This window comes from Neofelis nebulosa, chromosome 14, assembly GCF_028018385.1.
Source record: "Neofelis nebulosa isolate mNeoNeb1 chromosome 14, mNeoNeb1.pri, whole genome shotgun sequence".
Classification (NCBI taxonomy): domain Eukaryota; kingdom Metazoa; phylum Chordata; class Mammalia; order Carnivora; family Felidae; genus Neofelis; species Neofelis nebulosa.
In genome coordinates, this window is record NC_080795.1 from 63,881,121 (window position 1) to 63,905,757 (window position 24,637).

General features: G+C 41.0%; 1 protein-coding gene across 5 annotated transcripts in view; it reads left to right on the forward strand.

Annotated features, from left to right (window-relative positions):
- Positions 1 to 3,174: 3,174 nt before the first annotated feature.
- The window catches only part of COL14A1 (collagen type XIV alpha 1 chain), a 211,852-nt gene continuing 190,389 nt past the window's right edge, over positions 3,175 to 24,637 (forward strand). For 3 of the 5 annotated variants that reach the window (XM_058698929.1, XM_058698925.1, XM_058698928.1), the window contains exons 1-2: positions 3,315 to 3,494; positions 19,849 to 19,971. In XM_058698929.1, coding sequence (XP_058554912.1) covers positions 19,884 to 19,971 — 88 coding nt within the window. In that variant the 5' untranslated portion in view covers positions 3,315 to 3,494; positions 19,849 to 19,883. Of the gene's footprint in view, positions 3,282 to 3,314; positions 3,495 to 3,763; positions 3,886 to 19,848; positions 19,972 to 24,637 lie in introns of those variants that run through there. The other 2 variants (XM_058698926.1, XM_058698927.1) reach the window with 2 other exon arrangements.

The following is a 24,637-nucleotide window of genomic DNA, read 5'->3' on the forward strand; positions in this document are numbered from 1 at the left end:
AGTCATTCTGATTCAACATTAACTGAAATTTGTTTACATTCAAAGTGAAATGCCACAAGTCAAAAGTTAAAGAGATGAAGGTAGGATGAGTTAAACTTTTAAAAAATAACCTTTTGGGGGCGCCTGGGTGGCGCAGTCGGTTAAGCGTCCGACTTCAGCCAGGTCACGATCTCGCGGTCCGTGAGTTCGAGCCCCGCGTCAGGCTCTGGGCTGATGGCTCGGAGCCTGGAGCCTGTTTCCGATTCTGTGTCTCCCTCTCTCTCTGCCCCTCCCCCGTTCATGCTCTGTCTCTCTCTGTCCCAAAAATAAATAAAAAACGTTGAAAAAAAAAATTAAAAAAAAAACAAAACCTTTTGTACCATTACAAAATCAATATTCATTATTGTATAGGATTTTTACCAAATAGTATGCTCTATTTGCTGCATATGGATTCTTGTGCACATATTTCACATTTAAAAATCATTTCTACTTTTCTATAGTTTTATCCTAAATACTTTTTTCTCCCTCTGCCTAAAACTTTGTGCTAATATGCCACTACCTCTCCCAGTGGAATTGCAGGAAAAGCTGATTTTACACCAGTCATCTACATCTTGGTAAAAATGAAAGACATGAGTAGATTTTTTAATGTTTATTTATTTTTGAGAGAGAGAGAGAGAGAGAGAGAGAGAGTGTGTATGTGTGTGTGCGTGAGTGGGGGAGGGGCAGAGAGAGGTAGGGGACAAAGGATGCTAAGTAGGCTCTGCGCTGACAGCAGCGAGCCCAATGTGGGGCTCCAACTCAGGAGTAGTGAGATCATGACCTAAGCCGAAGTTGGACGCTCAACCAACTGAGCCCCCCAGGCACCCCAACATGAATAGATTTTATTTAAAAACAGAAATATCATACAATCATGATCCCAAGCCTCTTGAGTTTGAACCAAGCCTTGGGCTTTGTGCTGACAGCTCAGAGCCTGGAGCCTGCTTCAGATTCTGGATGTCCCTCTCTCTCTGCACCTCCCCTGCTCACACTCCGTCTCTGTCTCTCTCAAAAATAAACAAACATAAAAAAAATATCATACAATCCAGTAATTCCACCACTGGGTATTTACCCAAAGAAAATAAAAACACGAATTCGAAAAGATATGTGTACCCCTACGTTTACTGCAGCATTATTTACAAAAGCCAAGTTATAGAAGCAAATTAAGTGTCCACCGATAGATGAATGGATGAAGAAAGTGTCACACACACACACACACACACACACTGGAATATTACTCAGCCGTAAACAAGAACGAGATCCTGCCATTGTGACAATATGGATGGACTGAGAGGGTATTATGCTAAGTGAAATAAGTCAGAGAAAGACAAATGCTATATGATTTCACTTATGTGTGGAATTTGAAAAACAAAATGAAGCAGAAACAGGCCCATAAACACAGAGAACAAATTGTTGGTTGCCAGAGTGGAGGGCGTAGAGGGATAGGCAAAATGGGTGAAGGGGAGTGGGAAATAGTGGTTTCCAGGTATGGAATGAATAAGTCCCAGGGATGAAAGGCACGGCGTAGGGAATATAGTCAATGATACTGTAATCACATTGCATGGTGACAGATGGTAGCGACACCTGGGGTGAGCTTAGCATAAGCTAAATCACTATGTTGTACACCTGAAACTAATGTAATATTGTGAGTCAGCTATACTTAAATTTTACGAAAGAGATTTTATTAGTGAAAAGAGGGAACCGGCACTTGCATGGGGAGGTGGGGCAGAGGAGCAACCAAAGTGGTAGCTGTCTCCAAGAGTAAATTTTGTATTTCAGGAATTCTGGTCTCTTCAAGGCAAGGTGGATGGCTATCTTTGCAGTTCCCGCCCTCTCCCAACCCCCCCAGGCGGAACCACCAGGTGGCGCTCGCACCCTTGCAGTCTATCTGGAGCGCTCGGACGCGGTCGGCCTCCTTCAAAGTTGCACCCGCTGCCTGACCCCCCCCCCCCCGCCCCCGAGAAGTGAAGCCCAGTTTGCAAAACCGCGCCTAGCTTGGGCCCCGCCCTGTGGCAGAGCCAAGGCCAATTTGAAAAGGGACCAATGGAGGCAGAGCGTCGGTGCGGGCCCTTTCCGCGCCAACCGCGGGACCAGCGAGGAAGTTCAGAGCATTGACAAGGAGATAAAACAGCACGCAAAATCGGGGAAAGGGGAGTTGGTGGCTGACAGCGGTTGGGCCGGTTAGAATGTCCAAGGGACCTCCCTCTAAAGGTTTCAAACGCCCCTCTTTCTGTATTCTCAGCTGGGCTTGTGGGAAGCAGGTTAAGAAGACCGCTTGCCCTTTCTCTTCTATCATGAGCCGTTAGCTGTTTTCCAACGTGAGAGAGCTTTTTCCTGCACAAATGAGTTCTTGCTAAATTGTTTCTGTAACTCCCTCCCCAACGTTTGTGTGCACACAAGCTGGAATGTAAAGAACGCCGAAGGGGACTTGTGCACGGTTCAAAAATGGCTAACGATGATGACTTTTTTAGGGGGCCCAGAGGGTGACTGCGCAGCCCCAGTCCCTTGACACTGGACACGGGGTCTTCATATCTCAGGGTAGAGACCCTCACAAGGTGGCCTGCATGCATCAGAACCACCAGGGCGTTTGAGAAATGCAGAGTCCCGGCCTCAGCTCAGACCTGTTGAAACAGGATCTTTGCGAGTGGGAATCGGGAGGTTGCAGCTGTGGACACTGCCGACATTCGTCCTCATAAGCCTACAAAAACATCCATTTCAACACCCTCAGATGATTCTCCTGCACGTCACAATTTGAACGTCGCTGCGTTGGCAGCCCCCGGTTCGGACAAGGAAGCGAGAAGAGGGGAGGAAGGGTACCTTCCGCGCTCAGTGGGTGCACGCTCCCAAGCTCAAAGTCCTTGACGCGGGAAGACAAACCGGGTTTGGGGGACGGGTAGTGGGCGCACAGTAGCTGAGTCCTGGAGGGGGTGCCACACCTCGCAAAGCGGCCGCAGGGCCTGGCTCAGCAGCCCCACACTAGCCACGGTCCGAGGCGGCTCACGACACCCGGCTGCGGCGCGCACCTGGGGCTGCAGCCAGGTCAGGGGCGGCGCAGGGGAGGCGCGCGGGCGGGCTCCTTTAGTGGGGAGGGGGTGGGGAGAGGAGGAGGAGATAAAGTAGGGGGCGTTTGAGACTTAGGCCTGCCTCCCACCTCCCCAACCTCCGCCCCCGCGGCCACCTTCCGCTCTATAATTGGCCGCCCATTAGCCTTCCTTTCCTCTTATCTGATCCTGGGCGCCTGGCAGGAGGGAAGCGCCGGAGAGGAGGTAGCTCCGGGCTGCCGAGTGGGAGCTGGAGTGGGAGAGGGGGAGAGGGAGTAGGGAAGAGGGAAAGAGAGAGCGAGAGGCTAATTAAAAGGGGGCACAAGGCGGGAAGCGAGTGAGAGCAGAGCGCCCCCAAGAACCAGCTCTCGGCGGAACTTGGATCCTACCTAGGCATCGAGAGGTCCCCAACCTGGGCTAGAACATTCCCCTGCACAGGTCAGTTCTAATGTTTCTCTGCCCTACTGCGGGTCGGCCTTGAAAAATCTATTCGTGAGGAAGGAAAAGTGGAGAGAGAGGGTGAGCCACCTGCAGACGCAGCGCAATTCCATGGACCTTATCAGAGCGGGCTCCCGGGATGGCCGGGGACCTCTGGGGTGGGATGGGCTGGTGCACCCAGATGCCTCCTAGCGGGGTTCGCTGGGCAGGGAGTTTGGAGGTGCTACGTGCTACGAATGCAAAGCTAGTGTGATGCCTTGTGTTGTTCCCGGGAACTTTGCCCTGTACGTGGGTGCCTTGAGCGCGCGGCGGCAAGAAGAGGTTTTGGCTTGGAGACACGGGCAATTCCAGGATTTCCAAGTGGAAGCGGCTTAGTCAAGGCGACAGTCTGGTGAGAAAGGGGTTTAGGAATTTGTCTTGGAGGGCTGTATATAAATAGACAGCACGGTCTTTTTATTTAGATTGTATTTGGGGGCTCTTGGAAGAGCAGTCGATGGAGGTCATGGGAGACCAAATTTACCCAGCCACAGATCAGCGCTGGGGTCAGGCGCTAGACGCAAAGAGGAGCAAAAAGAGCGCATAGATGGAGGACGTTGGCGGTAGCTGCTCTTCTGTGTCTGCGCCAGGAAACCCGGATGCTGCGGGCTTTTTTCTCGCAGGAGGTTGCGGCTTTGACACGCACCGCCAGGCTGTGGTGTCGGAGGGTCTTCTCCGCCCTGGCTTTTCCGCCCCTCATCTCCTCCAGGTTTATCCCTCTGCACCCCTTCCTGCTTGAAGCCTAAGGGTACGCACGCTGCGCCCGGGCAGGGATGCATCCAGGAGAGCTGGGCTTTGGCGTGCAGCGCGCACCGGCAGGGCAGGGTTAGGGAAGGGCCGGGAGGAACCAGCGTGGGGCCACAGGAGTGCCTTCTGTCCTAGGCGAGTCTGGACGCCGCCCGCAAGTCCAGGACTAGAGGCCCTCGGACTGTGGTAGTGGGTTCTTGGGTCCTCTGTGTGAAGCACGCCCTGTGGCACACGAGCTCAGGGTTGACTGGGGGTCTCCCTTCCTACGTAGTCCCAGGCTTTGGGCTTGTCTATAGGGAAGATGCCCAAATGGAGCCCGTGTGCAGTTCTCACCGGGGGCCAGGATTTCCCCCCTGAAAATTGCTTCTGGAGCTGCTACTGAAAGCCTCATTCCCTCTGGAAGTTTTGGACTCCCTTTTGGAAGTTTTAGAGAGTCTGCTGGGCAGAGGCTGAAGGGGGAGGAACAGGGAGAGGGAGGAACAGAGAAAGTGGCAAAAACGCAAACAGATGTTCCTGAAACTCCCCTTTAAAGACTTTGGGGCCCCTCACCTAGGAAGGGCTTAGGAGGGCGCTTCCTAGTTTCAGCCTGTGATAAAGGGGTTGTATGCAAACCCAGCAAACAGACTCGTGCTGGGTGCCATGAGGAAAATTGGTGTTCCGTTTCTGATAAGGTGGTCCAGTTGTGCACACAGAGAACTCACTGGTAAATTTAGAATGAGTGAATGAAGGAGTGACTGAACGAAGGGATAACATTTGGACTTTTGCTTGGTTACTGTAATAGGCTTCAGGATTTTTTTTTTTTAAACAGCTTTATTGAGATATAATTCTTATACTATACAAGTATACAATTCCATGGTTTTTATATTCAGAGAGTATATTCACAGAGTGGTGCAGCCATCCCCACAATCAATTTTAGAACATTTTTATCATACTTATCATATTCCATACTTAGCAGTAACTTCCCATTTCTTCTCAATCTGACCATCCCCCACCCCTCAGTCCCTGGCAACCATTGACCTATACTTTCTGTTGACATTTCATGTAAATGGAGGCACACGATATGCACGTGGTCCTTGTGACTGGCTTCTTTCACCTGGCACAATGTTTTCAAGGTTTATCCATGTACAATATACACACTCACTAAACACTGGGCACCTCCTTCTGTCTGGAGAGCCCTGTGCCAGGATGGACCTGAGCCTCCACTGCAGCCCTGGCCTCCTGGGGGTCCCTTTGGAAGGACGGGAGCCACACTGGTGAGGCCTCTCAGTAAATCCCCGAGAAGGCTTTCTTGGAACCCATTAGAATTCCTGGAACAATTTTGGGCAGGTCCCAGGCTTCAGGATTGATGGGAGGAGCCCTTTGGCCCTTTTCCTGCTGCTAACGGTCCAGCTGAGGATTTCGGAGAACTCTTGGGGCCTTCCACGTGCGCGTCTTGGTTTTCCGGATCAGCCAGGGCTGCCTGAAGAATGGGCTGAGCAAAGTGGTATGACTTAAGGGGCACTAGGTCAAGCCCCAGCCCACACACCAAAAAAAAAAAAAAAAAAAAAAAAAAAAATTCCTTGGGGTGTGTGCCCTTTGGCTCTTAAATGCTTCCTAATGTCACCTAGTAAAGCACAAAAATCTTTTGCCTGTTTTAAGCTGACAGACAATTTTAGCAGTTATGTGACTCCAGAGCCACATTTGCCATCATTTTTATCCAAACTCAGCCAGATGACTGCCGTTTTCCTGGCCTGTTGTGTGTAACCCAAGATTCCTTTAAAGGACAAAGGCCTTCCTGAATTGCTGCAGGCTGAGGTGGTATTATTTGAGTACCGCTGAGCTAACAAATTATCTGAGATGAGGACAGTTTATGTAGAACAAGGTTTATGTTGTTAAATGAGACACTAGATGGTGCCCCCAGGGTACAGAGGAGACAGCTGGAGTCCGGGGTGGGGAGTGGAGAGCTTAAAGGAAAATGACAAAAACAAACTTCCTCCTTGGCAGTTTTGCCCTTGATAGTGCTGGGTGTCGGGAAAACAATCTCTTCTTGCTTCTTCTATAACTAAATACAAAGTGGCAGGGATCCAGTTACTCTTCTGTATACAATAAGCCTTGAGTGGAGACCAACCTGTTCCAGCGGAGGTGGTGAGTGTGTGTGTGTGTGTGTGTGTGTGTGTGTGTGTGTGTGTGAGAGAGAGAGAGAGAGAGAGAGAGAGAGAGAGAGAGAGAGAGAGAGAGAGAACTGGCATTTTTTTTTGAATACCTATTGAATACCTGCCTTTTTGTCTTTCAGAAACACATTTAAGTCTCTCAAATACTTGCAGAAGTAAATATTATTCTTCTTTTAGAGTTCACATCACTGAGCTCCTAGAATAGAACTACCTTGCCTGGGGTCACAAAACAGACACACGGTTAAGAAAAGTCTGTATAAGATTTGAATGGGGATGCCTGGGTGGCTCAGCTGGTTGAGTGTCAGACTCTTGATTTTGGCTAGGGTCATATTCCTAAGGTTGTGGGATTGAGCCCTGCATGGGGCTTCATGCTGGGCATGGGTCCTGTTTGAGATTCGCTGTCTCTCTCTCTCTCCCTTTCCCTCTCCCCTGTCCCTGGCTTGCTCTCTGTCTCCGTCTCTCTCTCTCAACCTCTAAAAATTAAAAAAAAAAAAAAAGATTTGAACCCAGATCCCACTGGATATATTCTCCATCAGCTTCTTTGATGGGGTTGGGGAGGGGTGTGTGAATGACATGGACGGTGTCAACTGAGGCCATACAATCTCGTAGCTGAAACAGGAGATGGAACTTGCTCCTCTGTGCCCCTGTCCATGTTTCTTAACCTCTCTGAGCTTTATTTTCCTCACCTAGAAAACAGGGATAACAATAGCCACACTGGAGGGTCAAGATCTATGATCCAGTACAGAGCCTGAAAGACAAAAATGGCTGCTCTCATCCCTTACTCTCCCTTCTTCCCACTTTCCCCCTTCTCTCTTTCTCTTCTCCATTTTTGAGAGGGTGGTGACTAGAAAGGCCATGGGAATTTCTGAGAGTTGAGGGTCTAAGTCAGGACTTGGAGACTAGATTCCCCATTTCTTCAAGGTGATTTTTTTAATCTATGCTCTTGGCGAACTTAGCCCTCAGTGGGTCTTTGTTGGATCCATCCAGGCAGGTGTCTCTAACTTTCAATTTTAGGGAGCAGCGCTTGGTCTCTTTCTTCCCGAAATTACCTGGATTGTTTATGAAAATTGATCTAGAGGGAGGCTGGGCTTTGCTGAGTCCATCGATTGTCTTAGGATGTGTCTATAACTAGGGGCACTAAGGGGACACTATTAGACAACTGTCTGTTCCTTCCTGGGTGGCTCTCCATCTGTTTTTATAGACAGATTGATAATCTACATTGAAATGAATTGATACCTAAAAAGAGTTTACTGCAGGTTTTTGGCTTCCATTCTTCCTCAACTTCCCTGAGCTGCCTCCTGCCATGTACCAAAATTGTGCCAACCATTCAAAATACAATATGCGTTGGTAGGTAGAAATGCAAATAACCAATTACAGTACAGTGTTAGGTGCTTCAGAGTGCAATATAAAGATTACTACCATAGGAACCATGGTGGAGCATGTGACCCACACCTGGGAGATCAGGGAAGCCTTCCTAAAGGATGAGATACCTACACTGAGATGTGCAGCTACCCTTTATACTGCTTATATAGTATAGAGTTTAGTTAAAGACAACCCCCATTTCTTTGACCAAGGAGTTATGTCAGTCCTTAAAAAAAGAAGGAGGTAAAAAGAAAGAGCCAGCTCATGGATCATTCCTGAATCAAGGAGCTGTCACTCTAATTTGTCATGCTTTGGGGATGGCTGTGCCTTCTATCCTGTAGAACTTACAGCACCTAGTTTAAGACTGAGCGGTCTTCTGAGGTCAATTTGCAGTCAAGTCCCTTGCATTTGAGTCATTCACAGGACTGCTGTTAATCTACATAGGATCTTTCTATGAATTAGAAAAAGTTGGTCTCTCTGGGCATACCCATGCCATTGGAAGAAGAAAATAGTACCCTTTCCTCTGAATAACACAGCTTTGCATTCAACTCGGAAAGCAGAGTGCCAGTTTCAAGCATCGCTCACTCTCAGCCAAGTGCAAATTGTACAGTGCATCAACTGTAACCTATACACATCAGCCCTGATCATTCAGTCATCTATTATTCAATCAATCAACACTTATTCATGACCTATTATGCACTTTGAACTTTTTTATTATGGGCTAAGCTGCCATCTAGATGTCTTATAGTATCTAAAACCCAGAAGGTAAAAATAGTTACCAAGGCTCTGTGGTTTGCTGGAGAGTTACGGTGGACAGAGGGGCAGATGCAATCCGTTGGGAGGTCTGCAGTGAGGGATATAAGCCAGTGCCAGGCAAATTATAGTCTGCTGATTGGTGTCTATCCACAAACTGTTACTTCTGCCTGCTGAGATAAAACTACCAGGATGTAAATCAAATATGTCAGTAAGCAAACTGTTAGTTCAGCAGAGATATTTTTTTTTTTCATAGCAAAGCTTTCTTGAAGAAGAAAGCAAACCAATGCATTGATTTACATTTTGGCATAATTTCCTTATCTCATAGTTCATAGACTGAACTATTTTGAGGTTATTTTGAGGACTACCAATCTAGGCAACACTGGCCCATATTTGGCCAGGAAGGTGATCTTGGATCCTTTCTGTCTCTCTCTCTTTTTTTTAATGTTTATTTACTTTTGAGAGAGAGGGAGAGAGAGCGAGCAGGGGAGGGGCAGAAAGAGAGGGAGACACAGAATCTGAAGTAGGCTCCAGGCTCCGAGCTGTCAGCACAGAGCCCAATGTGGGGCTTGAAATCATGAACTGTGAGATGATTACCTGAACTGAAGTCGGATGCTTAACCCACTGAGCCACCCAGGCATCCCCTTTTTGTCTTTATACTATGTATGAGTGTGTGTGTGTGTGTGTGTGTGTGTGTGTAGAAGTACTGCCTTTTTTCTTTTTTTGAGTACCTGCCTTTTTGTCTTTCAGAAACACATTTAAGTCTCTCAAATACTTGCAGAAGTCAATATTATTCTTCTTTTAGAGTTCAGATTGCTGAGCTCCCAGGACAGAAACTACCTTGCCTGGGGTCACAAAACCAGCAAGTGACAGACACACCATTAAGAAAAGTCTGTATAAGATTTGAACATGGGGCAGTATGTACTGTCTTCCTCTTTCCCTTGTTTTTTTCTGTATTTTTACTACCTTCTCATCTTGTCTTTATAATTTTTCCTCTCCTCCCTGTTTCCTTATTTCTAGCTTACTGCTTCTTTTCCTTCTACTTTGATGTTGTGAATTTGATAGTTTTTTTAAATTTTTTTTTTGTAATTTAAGAAGCAAAGTGAGAGGAGCCCAAATGTTTAAGTAATGAAAATAGAAAACAATCACAAAATTACAGGAATTTATAAGAATTGAATACTAATTACAATTATTGTATGTCGATAAATTAGAAAACAAGGATGAAATGGATTACTTTTTTTTATTTTTTTTTAATTTTTTTTTTCAACGTTTTTAATTTATTTTTGGGACAGAGAGAGACAGAGCATGAACGGGGGAGGGGCAGAGAGAGAGGGAGACACAGAATCGGAAACAGGCTCCAGGCTCCGAGCCATCAGCCCAGAGCCTGACGCGGGGCTCGAACTCACGGACCGCGAGATCGTGACCTGGCTGAAGTCGGACGCTTAACCGACTGCGCCACCCAGGCGCCCCTGAAATGGATTACTTTTAAGCAAAGTACAAATTAGTAAAACATCCTAGGTTTATAGAAATTATAAATAAGACAACAGGCATAAAAAATTTGAAAAAGTTGTTAAAAAGTAGCCTCCCCTTTGGGACACCCGGGTGGCTCAGTCAGTTGAGCATCTGACTTCAGCCCAGGTCATGATCTCACAGTTCGTGAGTTCGAGCCCCGTGTCGGGCTCTGTGCTGACAGCTCAGAGCCTGGAGCCTGCTTTAGATTCTGTGTCTCCCTCTCTCTCTGCCCCATCCCCACTCATGCTCTGTCTCTCTCTCTCTCTCTGTCTTAAAAATAAATAAAACATTAAAAACAATTAAAAGAAAAAAGTAGCCTCCCCCAAATGCCAAAGTTCCATGATTTTGTAATTAAATGGTTAACAAAAATGTACAAGAAATCAATAATACCAATACTGTTATAACTGTTCCAAAGGACCATTTACAGAAAGAAAGGAAAAATCAAAATTAAATTTATGAAATCAGAAAAATAATGCTGATATACACACTTGACACAGCGTAAAAAGAAAGCTACAAACTAATCCCACTTATTAATATTAGTGCATTTATTCATATGAAAATTTTATTAGCAAATTTTATCAAAGAATAATCTGCCTCTCTATTGTCATTGCAGTTGCTTTTATAGTAAGGCTTGTTATCAGGAATTATGAGTCATCTGACTTTGTTCTCCTTTTCAAAGATTGTTTTGATTGTTCTAAGTCCTTTGCATTTCCCTGCAAATTTTTTGAATCAATTAGTTAATTTCTATAAAAAATGACCTGAAATTTTGATTAAACTTGCTTTGAACATATAGATTAATTTGAAGACATTTTAACAATTGGGTTTTCAATCCATGAACATAGTATACTGGGTTTTTCAATCCATGAGCATAGTATACTACTCGATGTATTTAAGCCTTTTTAAATTTCTCTCAGGAATTCAGTTTTGTATTTTTATAGTTTTTACATCAAAGAGTGTAGAGCATACCATGTCTTAATTGATTTTTAAGTATTTTGTGTTTTTTGATGTTATCATATATGGAATTTTAAAAACTATTTTCTTTTCCATTTGTTTGTTGCTATGAGAATATGATTAATTTTCACCTATTGATCTGTGTTCTGCAGACTTCCTAAATTTACTTATTAGTTCAAGTAGGTCTTTTTTTTCTTTGATATGTTCTTTAGGGTTTTCTGTGCAGAAAATCATGTTGGTTTTAAATAAAGATACTTTTACTTTTGCCTTCCCATTCTTTCTGCCTTTTCTTTTCTTTTCTTTCTTTCTTTTTTTTTCCACCTTATTGCCCTGGTTAAGACCTCTAGTACAATGTGGAATGAAATGGTAAACATGTTACAACGCTGACATCCATTTCCTTTTTTTTTTAAAAAAAATTTTTTTTTTAACGTTTATTTATTTTTGACAGAGCATGAATGGGGGAGGGTCAGAGAGAGGGAGACACAGAATCTGAAACAGGCTCCAGGCTCTGAGCTGTCAGCACAGAGCCCGACGCGGGGCTCGAACTCACGGACCGTGAGATCATGACCCGAGCTGAAGTCGGCCGCTTAACCGACTGAGCCACCCAGGCGCCCCTCCTTTTTTTTTTTTTTTGTTTCATTCAGAAGGAAATTTTTTTAATTTCTTTTTTCAATTAATTTCTTTTTTATTTTACATCCAAGTTAGTATATAATGCAACAATGATTTCAGGAGTAGATTCCTTAATGCCCCTTACCCATTTAGCCCATCCCCCCTCCCGCAACCCCTCGAGCAACCCTGTTTGTTCTCTATATTTAAGAGTCTCTTATGTTTTGTCCCCCTCCCTGTTTTTATATTATTTTTGCTTGCCTTCCCTTATGTTCATCTGTTTTGTATCTTAAAGTCCTCATATGAGTGAAGTCATATGATATTTGTCTTTCTCTGACTAATTTCGATTAGCATAATACCCTCCAGTTCCATCCACGTAGCTGCAAATGGCAAGATTTCATTCTTTTTGATTGCTGAGTAATACTCCATTGTGTGTGTGTGTGTGTGTGTGTGTGTGTATACAAAAGTATATATATACTTTTTGATTAAAAATATATATATTGGGGTGCATGTGCCCCTTCGAAACAACACACCTGTATCCCTTGGATAAATACCTAGTAGTGCAATTGCTGGGTCATAGGGTAGTTCTAGTTTTACTTTTTTGAGGAAACTCCCTACTGTTTTCCAGAGTGGCTGCACCAGTTTGCATTCCCATCTTGATCTTGATCTTGATCCCTATTCTTGATCTTAGGAGAAAAGCGTTCAATATTTCTCCATTATATATGATTTTTTTTCATAGATGCCCTTTGTCAGATTAATAAAGTTCCCCTCTATTAGTTTGCTAGGTTTCTTTTAAATCATGAATGGGTAGTGAATTTTCTCAAGTGTTTTCTCTGTTTCTATTGAGAGGATATGTATATTTATTTATATATTGTCTAACATGCTGAGTGATATTGATTTTAAGATATTAAACTAGTCATAACATTTCTAGAATATACCCTACTTGGTAATGATTTATATATATATTGGTGAATGGATTTTTGTTTCTATGTTCATGAAGGACATCGTGTAGTTTAAATTTTTTGTAATGACATCGGTTTTTGATAAAAAGATGCTAGTTCACCTCTGTTTTCTGAAAAGGTTTGTGTGGAATTGATATTATATCTCCCTTAAATATTTGATAGAATTCACTAGTGAAACCATCTCTAACTTTGCTTAACAAATGTATACATATATATACATATATATTCATAAAAAGAAAAAATATATATATATTTGAGTATAATTGACACACAATGTTACATTAGTCTCAGATTACAACAGGTGTGATTCAACAAGTTTATACATTATACATTATATTATGTTATGTTATGTTCACCACAAGTGTAGCCACCATCTGTCCTGATACATTACTATTATAATGTCAGACATATTCTTTATGCTGTGTCTTTTATTCTCATGACCTATTCATTCCATAACCACAAGCCTGTATATCTCACTCCCCTTCACCCATTTTGCCCAATTCCCATTCCCCTCCCCTCTGGCAACCATTAGATTGTGAATATTTTTAATAACAAATTTAATCTCTATAATACATATAGGGCTGTTTGGATTTTCTGTTTCTTCATGTGTCTGTTTTAGCAAGTTCAGTGTTTCAAAGATTTTTTCCAATTAAACTAAATTCTTGGACTTACTGGCATAAAGTTATTAATGTTTTTCCTTGTTATCACTTGTTGGTTTGTGAAATATGTAGTGATATAATTTCTTTTATTCCTGGTATTGTTAGTTGTGTTCCCTATCTTTGTCTCTTGACCACTCTTTCTTAAGATCTTTCAAGTTTATTAATATTTCAGAGAAGCAAATTTTGGCTTTGTTAATTTTCATTAATACTAGTTTATGTAGTTCCTTGGTTTGTACTCTTTATTAATCCCTTTCTTCAATTTAATTTGGATTTAATTTGCTCTTCTTTTCCTGGCTTTTTTAGGTAGAACATTAGATCATTGATTTTAAATGTTTTTTCTTTTTTATGTAAATATTTTAACTTAGAGATTTCTCTCTAATCCCTCAACTGCATTCCACAGATGTTCATGTGTTGTCTTTTTATTTTTATTGGCTTCCAAATATTTTTAATTTCCATTGTGATTTCTTCTTTGACCTATGGATTAATTAGAAACATGCTCAATCTCTAGATACTTTGAATTTTTAAAGATATTGTAATATTTCTGATTAAAAAAATTTTTTTTTAATGTTTATTTACTTTTGAGAGAAAGAGACAGACAGAATGTGAGTGGGGGTGGGCAGAGAGCCAGGGAGACACAGAATCCGAAGCAGGCTCCAGGCTCTGAGCTGTCAGCACAAAGCCCAATGCAGGACTTGAACTTGTGAACCATGAAATCATGACCTGAGCTGAAGTTAGACACTTAACCAGCTGAGCCACCCAGGTGCCCCTGATATTGTTGACTTGTAATTTAATTCTGTTACTGTCGGAAACCATACTCTGTAAACTTTCAAGCTTTTGAAATTTTTTGAATCCCATTTTATTGCCCAGTATATGGCCCGTTTTATAAAACTTTCTGTGTACACTTAAAAAAAAGAAGTACATTCTGCAGTTGTTGGATGTAATGATCATTGCAGATTAATTTGTTGATAGAGTTATTCACATCTGCTGTGTTGTTATTGATATTTTGTCTAGTTTTTCAGTCAGTTTCTGAGAGGAGTGTTAACATCTCTAATTTTGCTTATTATTCCTTTCTTTAGTTTATCATATTTTGCTTCATGTATTTTGAAGCTCTGCTATTAAATGCACACACATTTATGATGGCTAAGTTTTCTTGATTACTTGACTCTTTATCATTCCGAAGTATCTAGGATTTGAGGAGAGTTTTTATGCTGATTTTATTTCTCCTCATTGTGGCACACTTGTCTCTGACATGTCCCTTCTCAATTTGCAGTTTCTAGAGTTCCTGAACTCTTTTTGCCCTTTGATACTTTATGCTAATAAGACTATGGCTTTCCACTTGATTTCTGGTCACCATGCCATGCGCAATGGGGAGTTCACTGGGGGCAGGGGTGGGGGGTGGGAAAGGCTAATCACCAAGCTAATAGCACCAAAGCTAGGTCTTCTTGATTCCTAACTTAGAGTTTTCTACTATGTCATGGTGCTCACAGATAAGAGTAATAATCACTAACTTCCTCTGGGGCTTAAGTCAACCTCATTAGCCAATCCTGGAAACTTCTTTGGTTATTCTGGATGTGAGGAGGGTGGTATTTTCACTGCAGAGAAGAAATAAAGAATGCTAAACGATGTTAACACACTGGACCAAAGCAATAGATCTAAAAACTATAGACCTGTTTTTAGTCTTTGCTTTTTTATCTGCAAATCTGTATGACCTAGATCATCAGTTGACTATAAAATTCTCCTTTTATAAAGTGAACATTAAAGTATAAACAGTAGAGAGTTGGAGAAAGCATCTTAGAGGTCATTTTGTCCAGTTCCCTTTCCCTTCTATAGTATCTCTTATAGGCTACTGCCTCAGAACTTCTAGTAAAAGAGAAGACCCAGTTCTAAGTTAGAGAATTTTCACATCTAAATCCACATCTCTTTGGGTTGGTTCATTGATTCAACTTCAATTTGCAGAAGTTGCACAAAATAGCTTGTTTGATTTTCAATAACATGAAATCTCTTCAAGTATTTGAAGACATTCATCATATGCCTCTGATTCTTATTTTTCCTAGGCTTAAAACATGCTTCAACATCCCCATTTTTTTTCACATCCTCATTTCTTTTAAATCTTTGCATGAACTTGTCAACTAGAACTGCTAAGTCTTTTTTTTTTAAGTCTATGAGTTGCTCTTAAGTCAAATTTTTCACATGCTCGTATGGTTGATGATTTTCAATCTATATTGAGCTGTCATGTAGGAAATGATAAAACATGGATAGGAGCATATTTTGAAAAGTTTAAAGCAGTTCACTCATGCGAATAATTGTGTCTCTGTCATTACCTGGGTCTTCGGTTTTTACCTAAGCCTTTTGCCAAGTTAGTCCTACAACCGTAACATGATGGGATAGATAAAGACATCCTGCATTTCCTTCCTCCTTTCGTGTTTACTCCAGTAGCAAAATTTATTGATTCTATCATTCCCTTGTCCTTCATGTTCTTAGAATGTGTTGCTAACGTGGAACTAGTTAGAACTTTCTGAGAGCTACCTTTGTTCTAAATACATTATCTGCATTATCTCAATCACTGTATCAGATAGATGCTAATTTGCACATTTTGTGTGAAGAAACCAAGTCAGAGTGGTTACACCAGTTAGCCAAGGACCCCTAACAAATTATTGGCAGAATTGTCTTCCTAACTCCCAGTTTTCTATTTATATTACCACTTTGTGCTAAGTCTTTCTTCTATTTCATACTTACTTTTATTAAGCTTTGCAATGTATTTGCTCGTGATCTTTCTTTTCAATAAAATTGTGAGATCGCTGAGGGCAGGGATTGTATAGTATAAAGTTTTGTATTTTCCTTAGTAGCAAGTAGAGAGCTTTGGTTATATAGTGGGACTCTCAACAAGAGATTGTTGGAATGGAAATCTCAATACTACAAATAACAAACTCTCTCAAGACCAAATGCCAGATAGCTAGCAAAGATTTTGTTGAAGTTCATGGTTTGTTTGGTTGGGTTTTTTTGGTAAGTCAGCACTGATTGAAGAGAACATTATGCAAGATTGGAAGGTACATGTGTGTGTAAGTCTGTACAAGTGTTTGTGTGTATGTATGTTTGTGTGTGTATCAGTGGTTTACAAAAACTTTAGAATAAATATTTTAAGGAATTTTGATAAAACTGGCTATACTCAGGGCCTTTGCTCCTTATTAATCTCAACTATACAAATGAGATTAAATAAAACAGAACACAAGAAGTAGAAGGGCAAATTAGCCCTAATTGGGATAGTTTTAAATTATGGACCACAAAATTGTGACAGTGTTTTGAGACAACTTATACTAAACATTATCAACTTTCCCAGAATTGGGTGTATACCTTCTGAACTTAGAACTAAGTACCCATTTTTAATATGATGTTTTTAAACCAACAAAATAAAACGAATGAACAAACAAAACAAAAAAAAAAACCAAGGCAGAGTTATTTGTGTTGGGCAGGATTTTGGGCAAAGTTTCAACAAATTAGGCTTTGACATTTTGGTAAATGTTAAAGTGTCTCATGGCACTTTAATAGGAATTGGGATTCTTCTTGCCCCTATTTTACTGTCCAAAAATTTGGAGACTTGGCAGAAAACCTTGGGAAAACTAAAATTCCACTTCTCTCAATATGCTATTACTCATCCTAATTTAAAGTAAACAACAAAAAGGAAGATTTAAAGATAAGCTATGGCACAATTTTTTCCATCTAAATAATACTGTTTGTTTTTAAATTACCAAGAGTAGGGTAGAATAGTTGATTGGTTAATTAATTAATTAAAATTAAATTTTGTGAAATGCAAATTAGCTTCCATTGTGTTGCGTTAATTATTGCTTCAAAACACCTGGACACAGGACTTGTGTTTTGAAGAGAACAGAGAAAGGCTTTTGGCTTATGGTTTGTAAAAGGATCGTTTTCTCCTATGTTAAAATCCTATCATGTGGTATCTAACCAAAAGTCCCCTGATCTTAAAATGTATGCCAGAAACACAAATGTGGCCTATTTCCTTACCTTTCTTCCCCTTGCCTGTTTCTGGTTGAAACCTACAGTTATAATGTTGGGGTACAAAATCTTAGAATATTTTGTTTGAGTTAAGAGGGTGATTCTGCTGGTATGGTTTTTTGGGGGCTGTACAGAACAGCTGTCTGGGTGACTGGCAGATTTATTGATTTCTTGGTTGTGTTAGGGCTGAAGCCCACTCCTATATCTTTTGAAATCCTCTGTATTCATGCCTTTTGTCTACATAAGTGCCACTCATATCTCTTTGGATAATCCATCTAATCTTATTCTTGCCTTTGTAGAGTGAGGGTTCTATATATGCCCCAAGGTCTTTGCTCCTTTAATGTATCAAAATTTGCTCAGTGTTTATTCAATTTCCTTTGTGTTCTGACAAATGGTTGGTTTACTAATCTGTGGTGAATCAACCCATGCTAAAATGCTAAATATATATATAATAAATACATATATTAGTCACTTAATGTGTTGCTTATTCTTTTAGAATAGGCACTTAATGTATTGCTTTCCATTTGGAATTTTAAGGAGCTTCCAGTATGTGAATATTTCAGTCCAAGGAAATATTCTTTGAAAAAAAAATTTTTAATGTTTATTTTTGAGAGACAGAGAGAGAGAGAGAGAGAGAGAGAGAGACAGAGTGTGAGCAGGGTGGAACAGAGGGAGAGGGAGACACAGAATCCGAAGCAGGCTCCAGGCTCTGAGCTGTCAGCACAGAGCTCAATGCAGGGCTCGAACCTATGAACCGCGAGATCGTGACCTGAACCGAAGTTGGACGCTTAACCGACTGAGCCACCCAGGTGCCCCAAAGAAATATTCTTTCGTAATTAGTATTTTGGAACTATGGTAGGATGATAGGAGAAGATATTTTTTGGGTCTCTAGGCACAATTGAGCACATTTTTAAATTTTTATTACAGGATCTTAGCTTGTTTATTTACATGAATATCAAAGCTTACAGATTTCCCTTTTATTGGCAACACAAAAGAGTTGTACACAAGACTATCATTGGGTATTATACAAAAAGTACTTGCCCCCCAATTTGTTTTTGAATGATTTCCTGAGGGAAATACAATTTATTCCTCTGAATATACACTGTATTACTCTGGAATTACACCAGAATCTCAGAGGTTTAAATGCATTAGTCCTATTGCTTTCTCTGTTCATAGACTTTTAGGCTTTACTACATTCACTGAAATAACTCTTCAGTTAAAAAGGAAGTTGAAGCTTATATGATGTGGCCAAAGCATATTCAGAGGAAAACTAATGGCCTCAAATAAAGAATAATATCACATTAAGATTTGACAAAAAACAAAATCACAAAGAAAAACAAAAAGCAAAGAAAACAATAAGAAGAGAAAAGCGAAAAGAAGCAATTCCTGATGATACGCGCAGAAATAAATCAGAAAACAAAACATAGCATTGATGAGTAAACAAAACAAAACAAAACAAAAACTTGTTCTCAAAAAAACCCCCCGCAAAGTGGATAAATATATAGATTCTCTATTCTGGAGGGAGAAGAGAAGTCAGAAACACACCCCTTGAATACTGATAAGGGAGCAAGAACCAAGAAAGATAAGGTTTAAGCTGAGAGATCACACAATTTTGCTAATAAATTGTGTAATTAAATATGTTCTAAATATCACAATGGACATACTAAAAACATTATTTGCTATTTATCTGAAATTTGCCTCAGATCTTTTGTGAGACAATATTGGAGAATGAATGAATGAATACATGAATGAAAAAATGCCCTAGGTAGAAGAAAACTTTTCAGATGTCTTTTTATCCTTTGAGGAAATTTCTTGGAATTTCTCCTTTGTAGTGGCTTATAAAATAATTATGGTCAACAATTTGTAGACTGCGCTCGTAAATTGACCAGTCACTCTTGCTTCTTCTCTCTTCACGCTTCTTCTTTCCCTCCCTCCCTCCTTTCTTCCTTACGTACCTTCTTCTGCCCCTTTTCATTTCTCTTTTTCTTAGAGTTTTTCTTTCATTGATTTCCTCGTGAAAAAGAAAACCTTGGAAGAGTTTTTAGATTTACACGTAGGACAAAAAAATTTATAAGAAAAGGTGAAAGGATTATAGACTTTTCAGCCCAGTGAAATAAAGGCAGAACAGTGATTTAGTATTAGCACAAAGTGGTTTTTCAAATTCTCTTTAATTACCAGAAGAAAGGTCCTATATATCTTTACTTTGTAGGCAAATAGAAGGACTTTTGACTTTATGTGAAAAATCCTGGAGGAACACATTCCTGTCAAGGAAATTGTGATTGTCTCATTTATAATGCTCATTTCACATAAACTTTTGGAATTTAACCATTTGGAAAATTCACTGTGCAATTTATGCCTCACAAGGAGTCACAAAGTACTTCCTGAACTTCTTTCCCAAATCTTTTAGATCATTCTCTCCATTTACAGCATCTTCTCAAAAGGTTTTCTTTTATCAGTTCATATTTCAGAGTGAAGTATACGGTGCCCGGGAGAATGAATTACTTCCTGACATTACTAATCCGTGTTGGGTGGTTGGCCGGTATTAGAGGACGCATATACATTATTTTCAGGCTTCTCAAAACATTCCTGTGTTCTCTATTTCCAGGATTGCTGCATCTCATGTGAAAAGCAGAGGATAAAATGAAGATTTTTCAGTGCGACATGCAATACCGGTTGTTTCCAGCTTTTCTGGCAATCGCTTATTTTTGCACCATTGTCCAGGGTCAAGGTAACGCAAAACTTTAAGATAATCATTAGGGCTGGGACTCGAGCTGCACTGGTTCCGATTATTATTTTTTATCTTACCTACCCTAATAGTTTCACTGGTTCTACTGTGTTTCTAGGCAGGGTCATATGTTGGCTTTTACTCAGTTTTACCAACTGTTTGCCTTGTAGAAATGTGCCACACAACTTTGATGACGGTTAAGACCTCACCAGTGGCTGAGCATGGTCATTTTGTGGTGGTTTGTTGAATAGCTCATTGTTCACATGCTTCTGAAAAGGCTGTGCAGATTTAATTGGCAGAAGCCAAATTTGCATGCTACCAAATCAGTTCCATTAATGGGGAGCTATAATGTGTGTATGTAGGTACCTGAGTCGTGCCTCGTCTCTTAAATAGAAGGTCTACAAAATATTTCTACCACTTGATACCTGGTCCTTATTTTGTTCCTTTCTTTAAAAATTGAGCACACAATGTACAGTTTCCTAAGAGTCTGACAGAAACTGCTGATAACACCATTTTAAGCATTTCCGGCTATTTCTAGCTTCGTTTTCATTGAACTTCATTTTTGAAATCTACTGTTTGTATTACTGGGATCTGCACCTTTATTTTTGGTTTCGACTCATTTTTCTAAAGTATGTTAAGAGTGGGTAAACTACCACTCATGGGCCAAATAACAGAAGACTGCTTGCTTTTGTCATTAACGTTTTATTGGAATGCAGCTATCTGTTTACATATGTCTGTGGCTGCTTCACATTGAGAACTTGAGTAGTTGTGACAGAAACTGTATAGCCCCCAAGGCCTAAAATATTTATTATCTGGCCTTTTGCAGAAGAAGTGTGTTAACCTCCGGAGTAAGTGCGCAACGTGTATAAATGAGCAAAACTACCTTACTGGGTAAACACGATAATCTTGCAGAAACAGAAATGTTGGTACAGAAATCGTCATTCATCAGCTTAGCAAGGAAATGTAAATGAGATAAAGAAAGTTGTTTTAGGAGTGTTTATGTCTAATGCTTGGAATTTACAGTCGGAGAAAAGTCAAATGTTAAGAACCACCACACCCTGCTTCCTTAAAGTGAGGCGTGCTTGTTTGCAAAGGCATGGAACGTGACCCTTGGCAGGCTCGAACAGTGTTCAAACACTGAGCAAAAGACCGTATTTCTGACTACTTCATGCAACACACAGGGAACAGTTAGACAAATTCTGCTTACCCCGTTTACATTAATGTAAGAACACTTTCCTCAGTGGTACTAGAAATCTCAGGTAACTCACCATCGAAACTGTGGGATACAAGCACAGGTCCTTAGGAACAAAGAGCAGGCAAATCACAAAGCCCTTCAGAGCCACTATCTTAGTCTAACTTAATTCAGAAATGGTCGTTGGTGGAGTAACTGATCGCACAGAGACCCTTCTGGGGTGCTTTCAGGGATGCCGTCAGATAGGCAGATAACTCACAATATAAGTTCTGTGTGTGGGGTGGGGCTGTAGCAAAAGACAAAGCTGGAAAGGTAGATTGGAGCCAAATTGTGGAGGATTTTAAACAGCTCTGATTTTAGCAATATCGTTGCTACTCATATTTGTGACCCATAGTGGCTTGGGGAATAAGAATTAAGTAGGAGTGACCATTGGAAGATTATACTAACGTGTCTGGGAAGTAGAGGTTGAGGGTCTGAGCCAGGTGGGGGAACAGAGAGAAGAGAGTGAATCCAAGAACCATTTCAGAGGTAGAAGAGAGAAGACTTCCTTCCTGATTAGATATGGAGGGAGGTGTAAAAGGGAAATATCAAAGAGGACTGTAAGGCTTTTTGCTCAGTAGACGGGACCTTTAATTTCAACTCACATGTTATTATTGCTTCTGTACATTTGCGTCATAATTGCTTGTTTACCTATACTTCAGTACTTCTCTTATTGGTGTCTATATCTCTGATGCAGACCAATGCCTCAGTCATAGTAGACATTTGTTGAAGAGATTAATAAAAGAATAGGGGTGACTGGGTAGCTCATTCGGTCAAGCGTCCGACTCTTGATTTCAGCTCAGGTCATGATCTCAGGGTTCATGGATTGGCCCCGCATCAGGTTCTGTGCTGACAGGGCAGAACCTGCTTGGGATTCTCTCTTTCCCTCTCTCTCTACCTCTCTCTGCCTCTCTCTCTCTCTCAATATTAGAAGAAAAAAAACTTGAAAAAGAATAAATGATGAAGCAAGTTTAATCTGAAGATGATGTCAGTCTCAGACACATATGTGGAGCTTCCACTGTTTGTGGAACATCCAGGACAAGATGTCTGGTGGGTAGTGGGTGGTCTGGAGCTTAGGTGAAAGGAATGAGACAGGGGATATATCTGAACTGTTTTGTGCTTGGAGGTTATCTGATGGGGACCTTTGAGGTCTCAGGTGAATTGAAAAGGCATGGGCCAGTGGAGAAACTTTCTAGAAGGAAGATGGTGGGCACCTGCTGGAGGAAATCCCAGTAAGAAAAGACTTCAGATGTCATTGGCTTCTTTGGCTTTTAGGAAAGTACGTGAGATGTTTGAGAAACTGAATCTTATTTCTATCTACCATGACACCATTTATTTATGTGATTGATTTTGAGCAGAGAATAAATAATTGGAGTTGCTTAAAAAAATTGACTTTAAGTTTTATCTATTTGAAAGGGAGAGAGAGAGTAATTATCACTGGAAGTTAAGTGTACGTATAGCAGGACCTCCTTTGGGCTGCAGAAAGAAAAAGCATGGGTCTGGCATTAAAGGTCCACAACTTTTTGTTCCATAAGACATTTATTTGTGCACTGGGTTTACAATGTTTCTGTCAGTCTTGCTACCCTTGCTCCGGCACAAGTCCCAGTGTCTTCCATACAGAGAAAAAGGAGCTAATTTTGAAGTTTGATACTATGACCTCATGCCTTCTTCTTTCTTAACTAGCATTTTTTCTGTTCCCTGTTTTTCCCCGATAGGCAAAAACCGAAAGGAAGTGTGAACTCTGTGTCTACCCAAGATTTTCTTTTCATGATTGAGAGAGTATTTTTGCGTATATAGGCAATAGGTGTGGTCTGTTGATCAAAGAAAATGGTGGTATTGCTTTTTGCTAGCAGTTGTAATGGGACTGTAGTCATCTGCATCATTTATAAATTGTTTAAAGAGTTGAACGTGGATGGATATTGTTGTTGCAGTTGCCTCACATTGTATTTCTTTGAGCAGTTCAAAGGAAGCCAGTGCCCTCTGGGTCTGGAGCACCCTCTGTATTTTCTGGGCATGGAATCAGAGCATGGCCTTTGTTATCCTAATCACTTTCTCCTGGAGGTTCAGAAGGCTGTGGCTGTTGACTAAAAAAATGTGTCAGGCTATAAACTCAGACCACATTTGAAGAACAGTAGCCTGGCCAGAGAATGCTGTAAAGATTTCTAATCTTTAACCTAGGAATCCTGGGTTGCCTTATTTGCCCTCCTTGAGAAGTCCGCACACCTGGGGTACCAACAGAATGGGTTGATCCTCTTGCAACTGCCTAGACCTGAGGCCCTCATCCTCTTTACTGTACTTTTCCACTTGACGATTCCCAGGCATGTCAGCTGTCTTTCACCAGGGCGTTCAGGCAGAACTCTTTCATGAGCTTGGCCCATGATGTCTAGCAGCCCACTGGCAAGATTTGGTGGAGACACTTGATATGTTGTTTAAAATGGTTTAATTCTTATTTTAAATTTTCTTCCATAAGTCATAAGAGCCTACCTATGAATACATTATTCTCCCCAAGTTCCAGACTGAGCAAAATAGTAATGGTTTTTCTGTTCATCCAAATGTTATGTTCAGCTATCTTCCTCTTGAATTGCAGTGTAGTTGTTCTTATGATAAATCCATATTATCCCATAAACCAGAGAAATGTAAACTCTTCCATTCATGTCAAATTGAGAATGGTAAGCTAATGTTTTTGTTTTGTATGGCTAGCATTCTCTGCTAAGAGGTAGTAAAGGACAACAGGAAGAGAATAATTATTCTTTTTTAAAAAATTTTAATGGTTTTATTTATTTTCAAGAGAGAGACAGAGCATGAGTGGGGCAGGGCCAGAGAGAGAGGGAGACACAGAATCTGAAACAGGCTCCAGGCTCTGAGCTGTCAGCACAGAGCCCGATGTAGGGCTTGAACTCGTGAACCGTGAGATCATGATCTGAGCTGAAGTTGGACACTTAACCAACTGAGCCACCCAGGCACCCCAGAGAATAACTATTCTTGATTGTGTCCTTCACTGCTCATTGATTTTGAATGAGTGGATAGTTTGTAGAGAGGTAAATCACTCATTCACCTAGCTCAATAAAGGGTGCCTTCTTAATATGGCTCTTCTGCCAAAGAAACAGAGCATTTTGCTGGGGGTCAGAGCTTGTCATTCACCAGTATGTAAACTTGGACACATCTCTAGCTTCTCTTTGGTTCCTTTATATGTAAAGTTGGGATAGCTGTGTATTTTTTGTGAGAATCCAGTGAGCTTTTGAGATCACCCATTAGCTGAAGTAAGGGCAAGAGGAGCAAACATTTACTGACCACCTATTATTATACATTGTATCCATTAGCCTATTGTCTACTGCCATCCGTGTTGTGCAGAAAGTATTGCTGTCACCTTTTCTAAAAAGAAGGCTTTGGAAGAAACAATCACTTACTCAAGGTTCTTTATCTAATAAGTGACAGAAC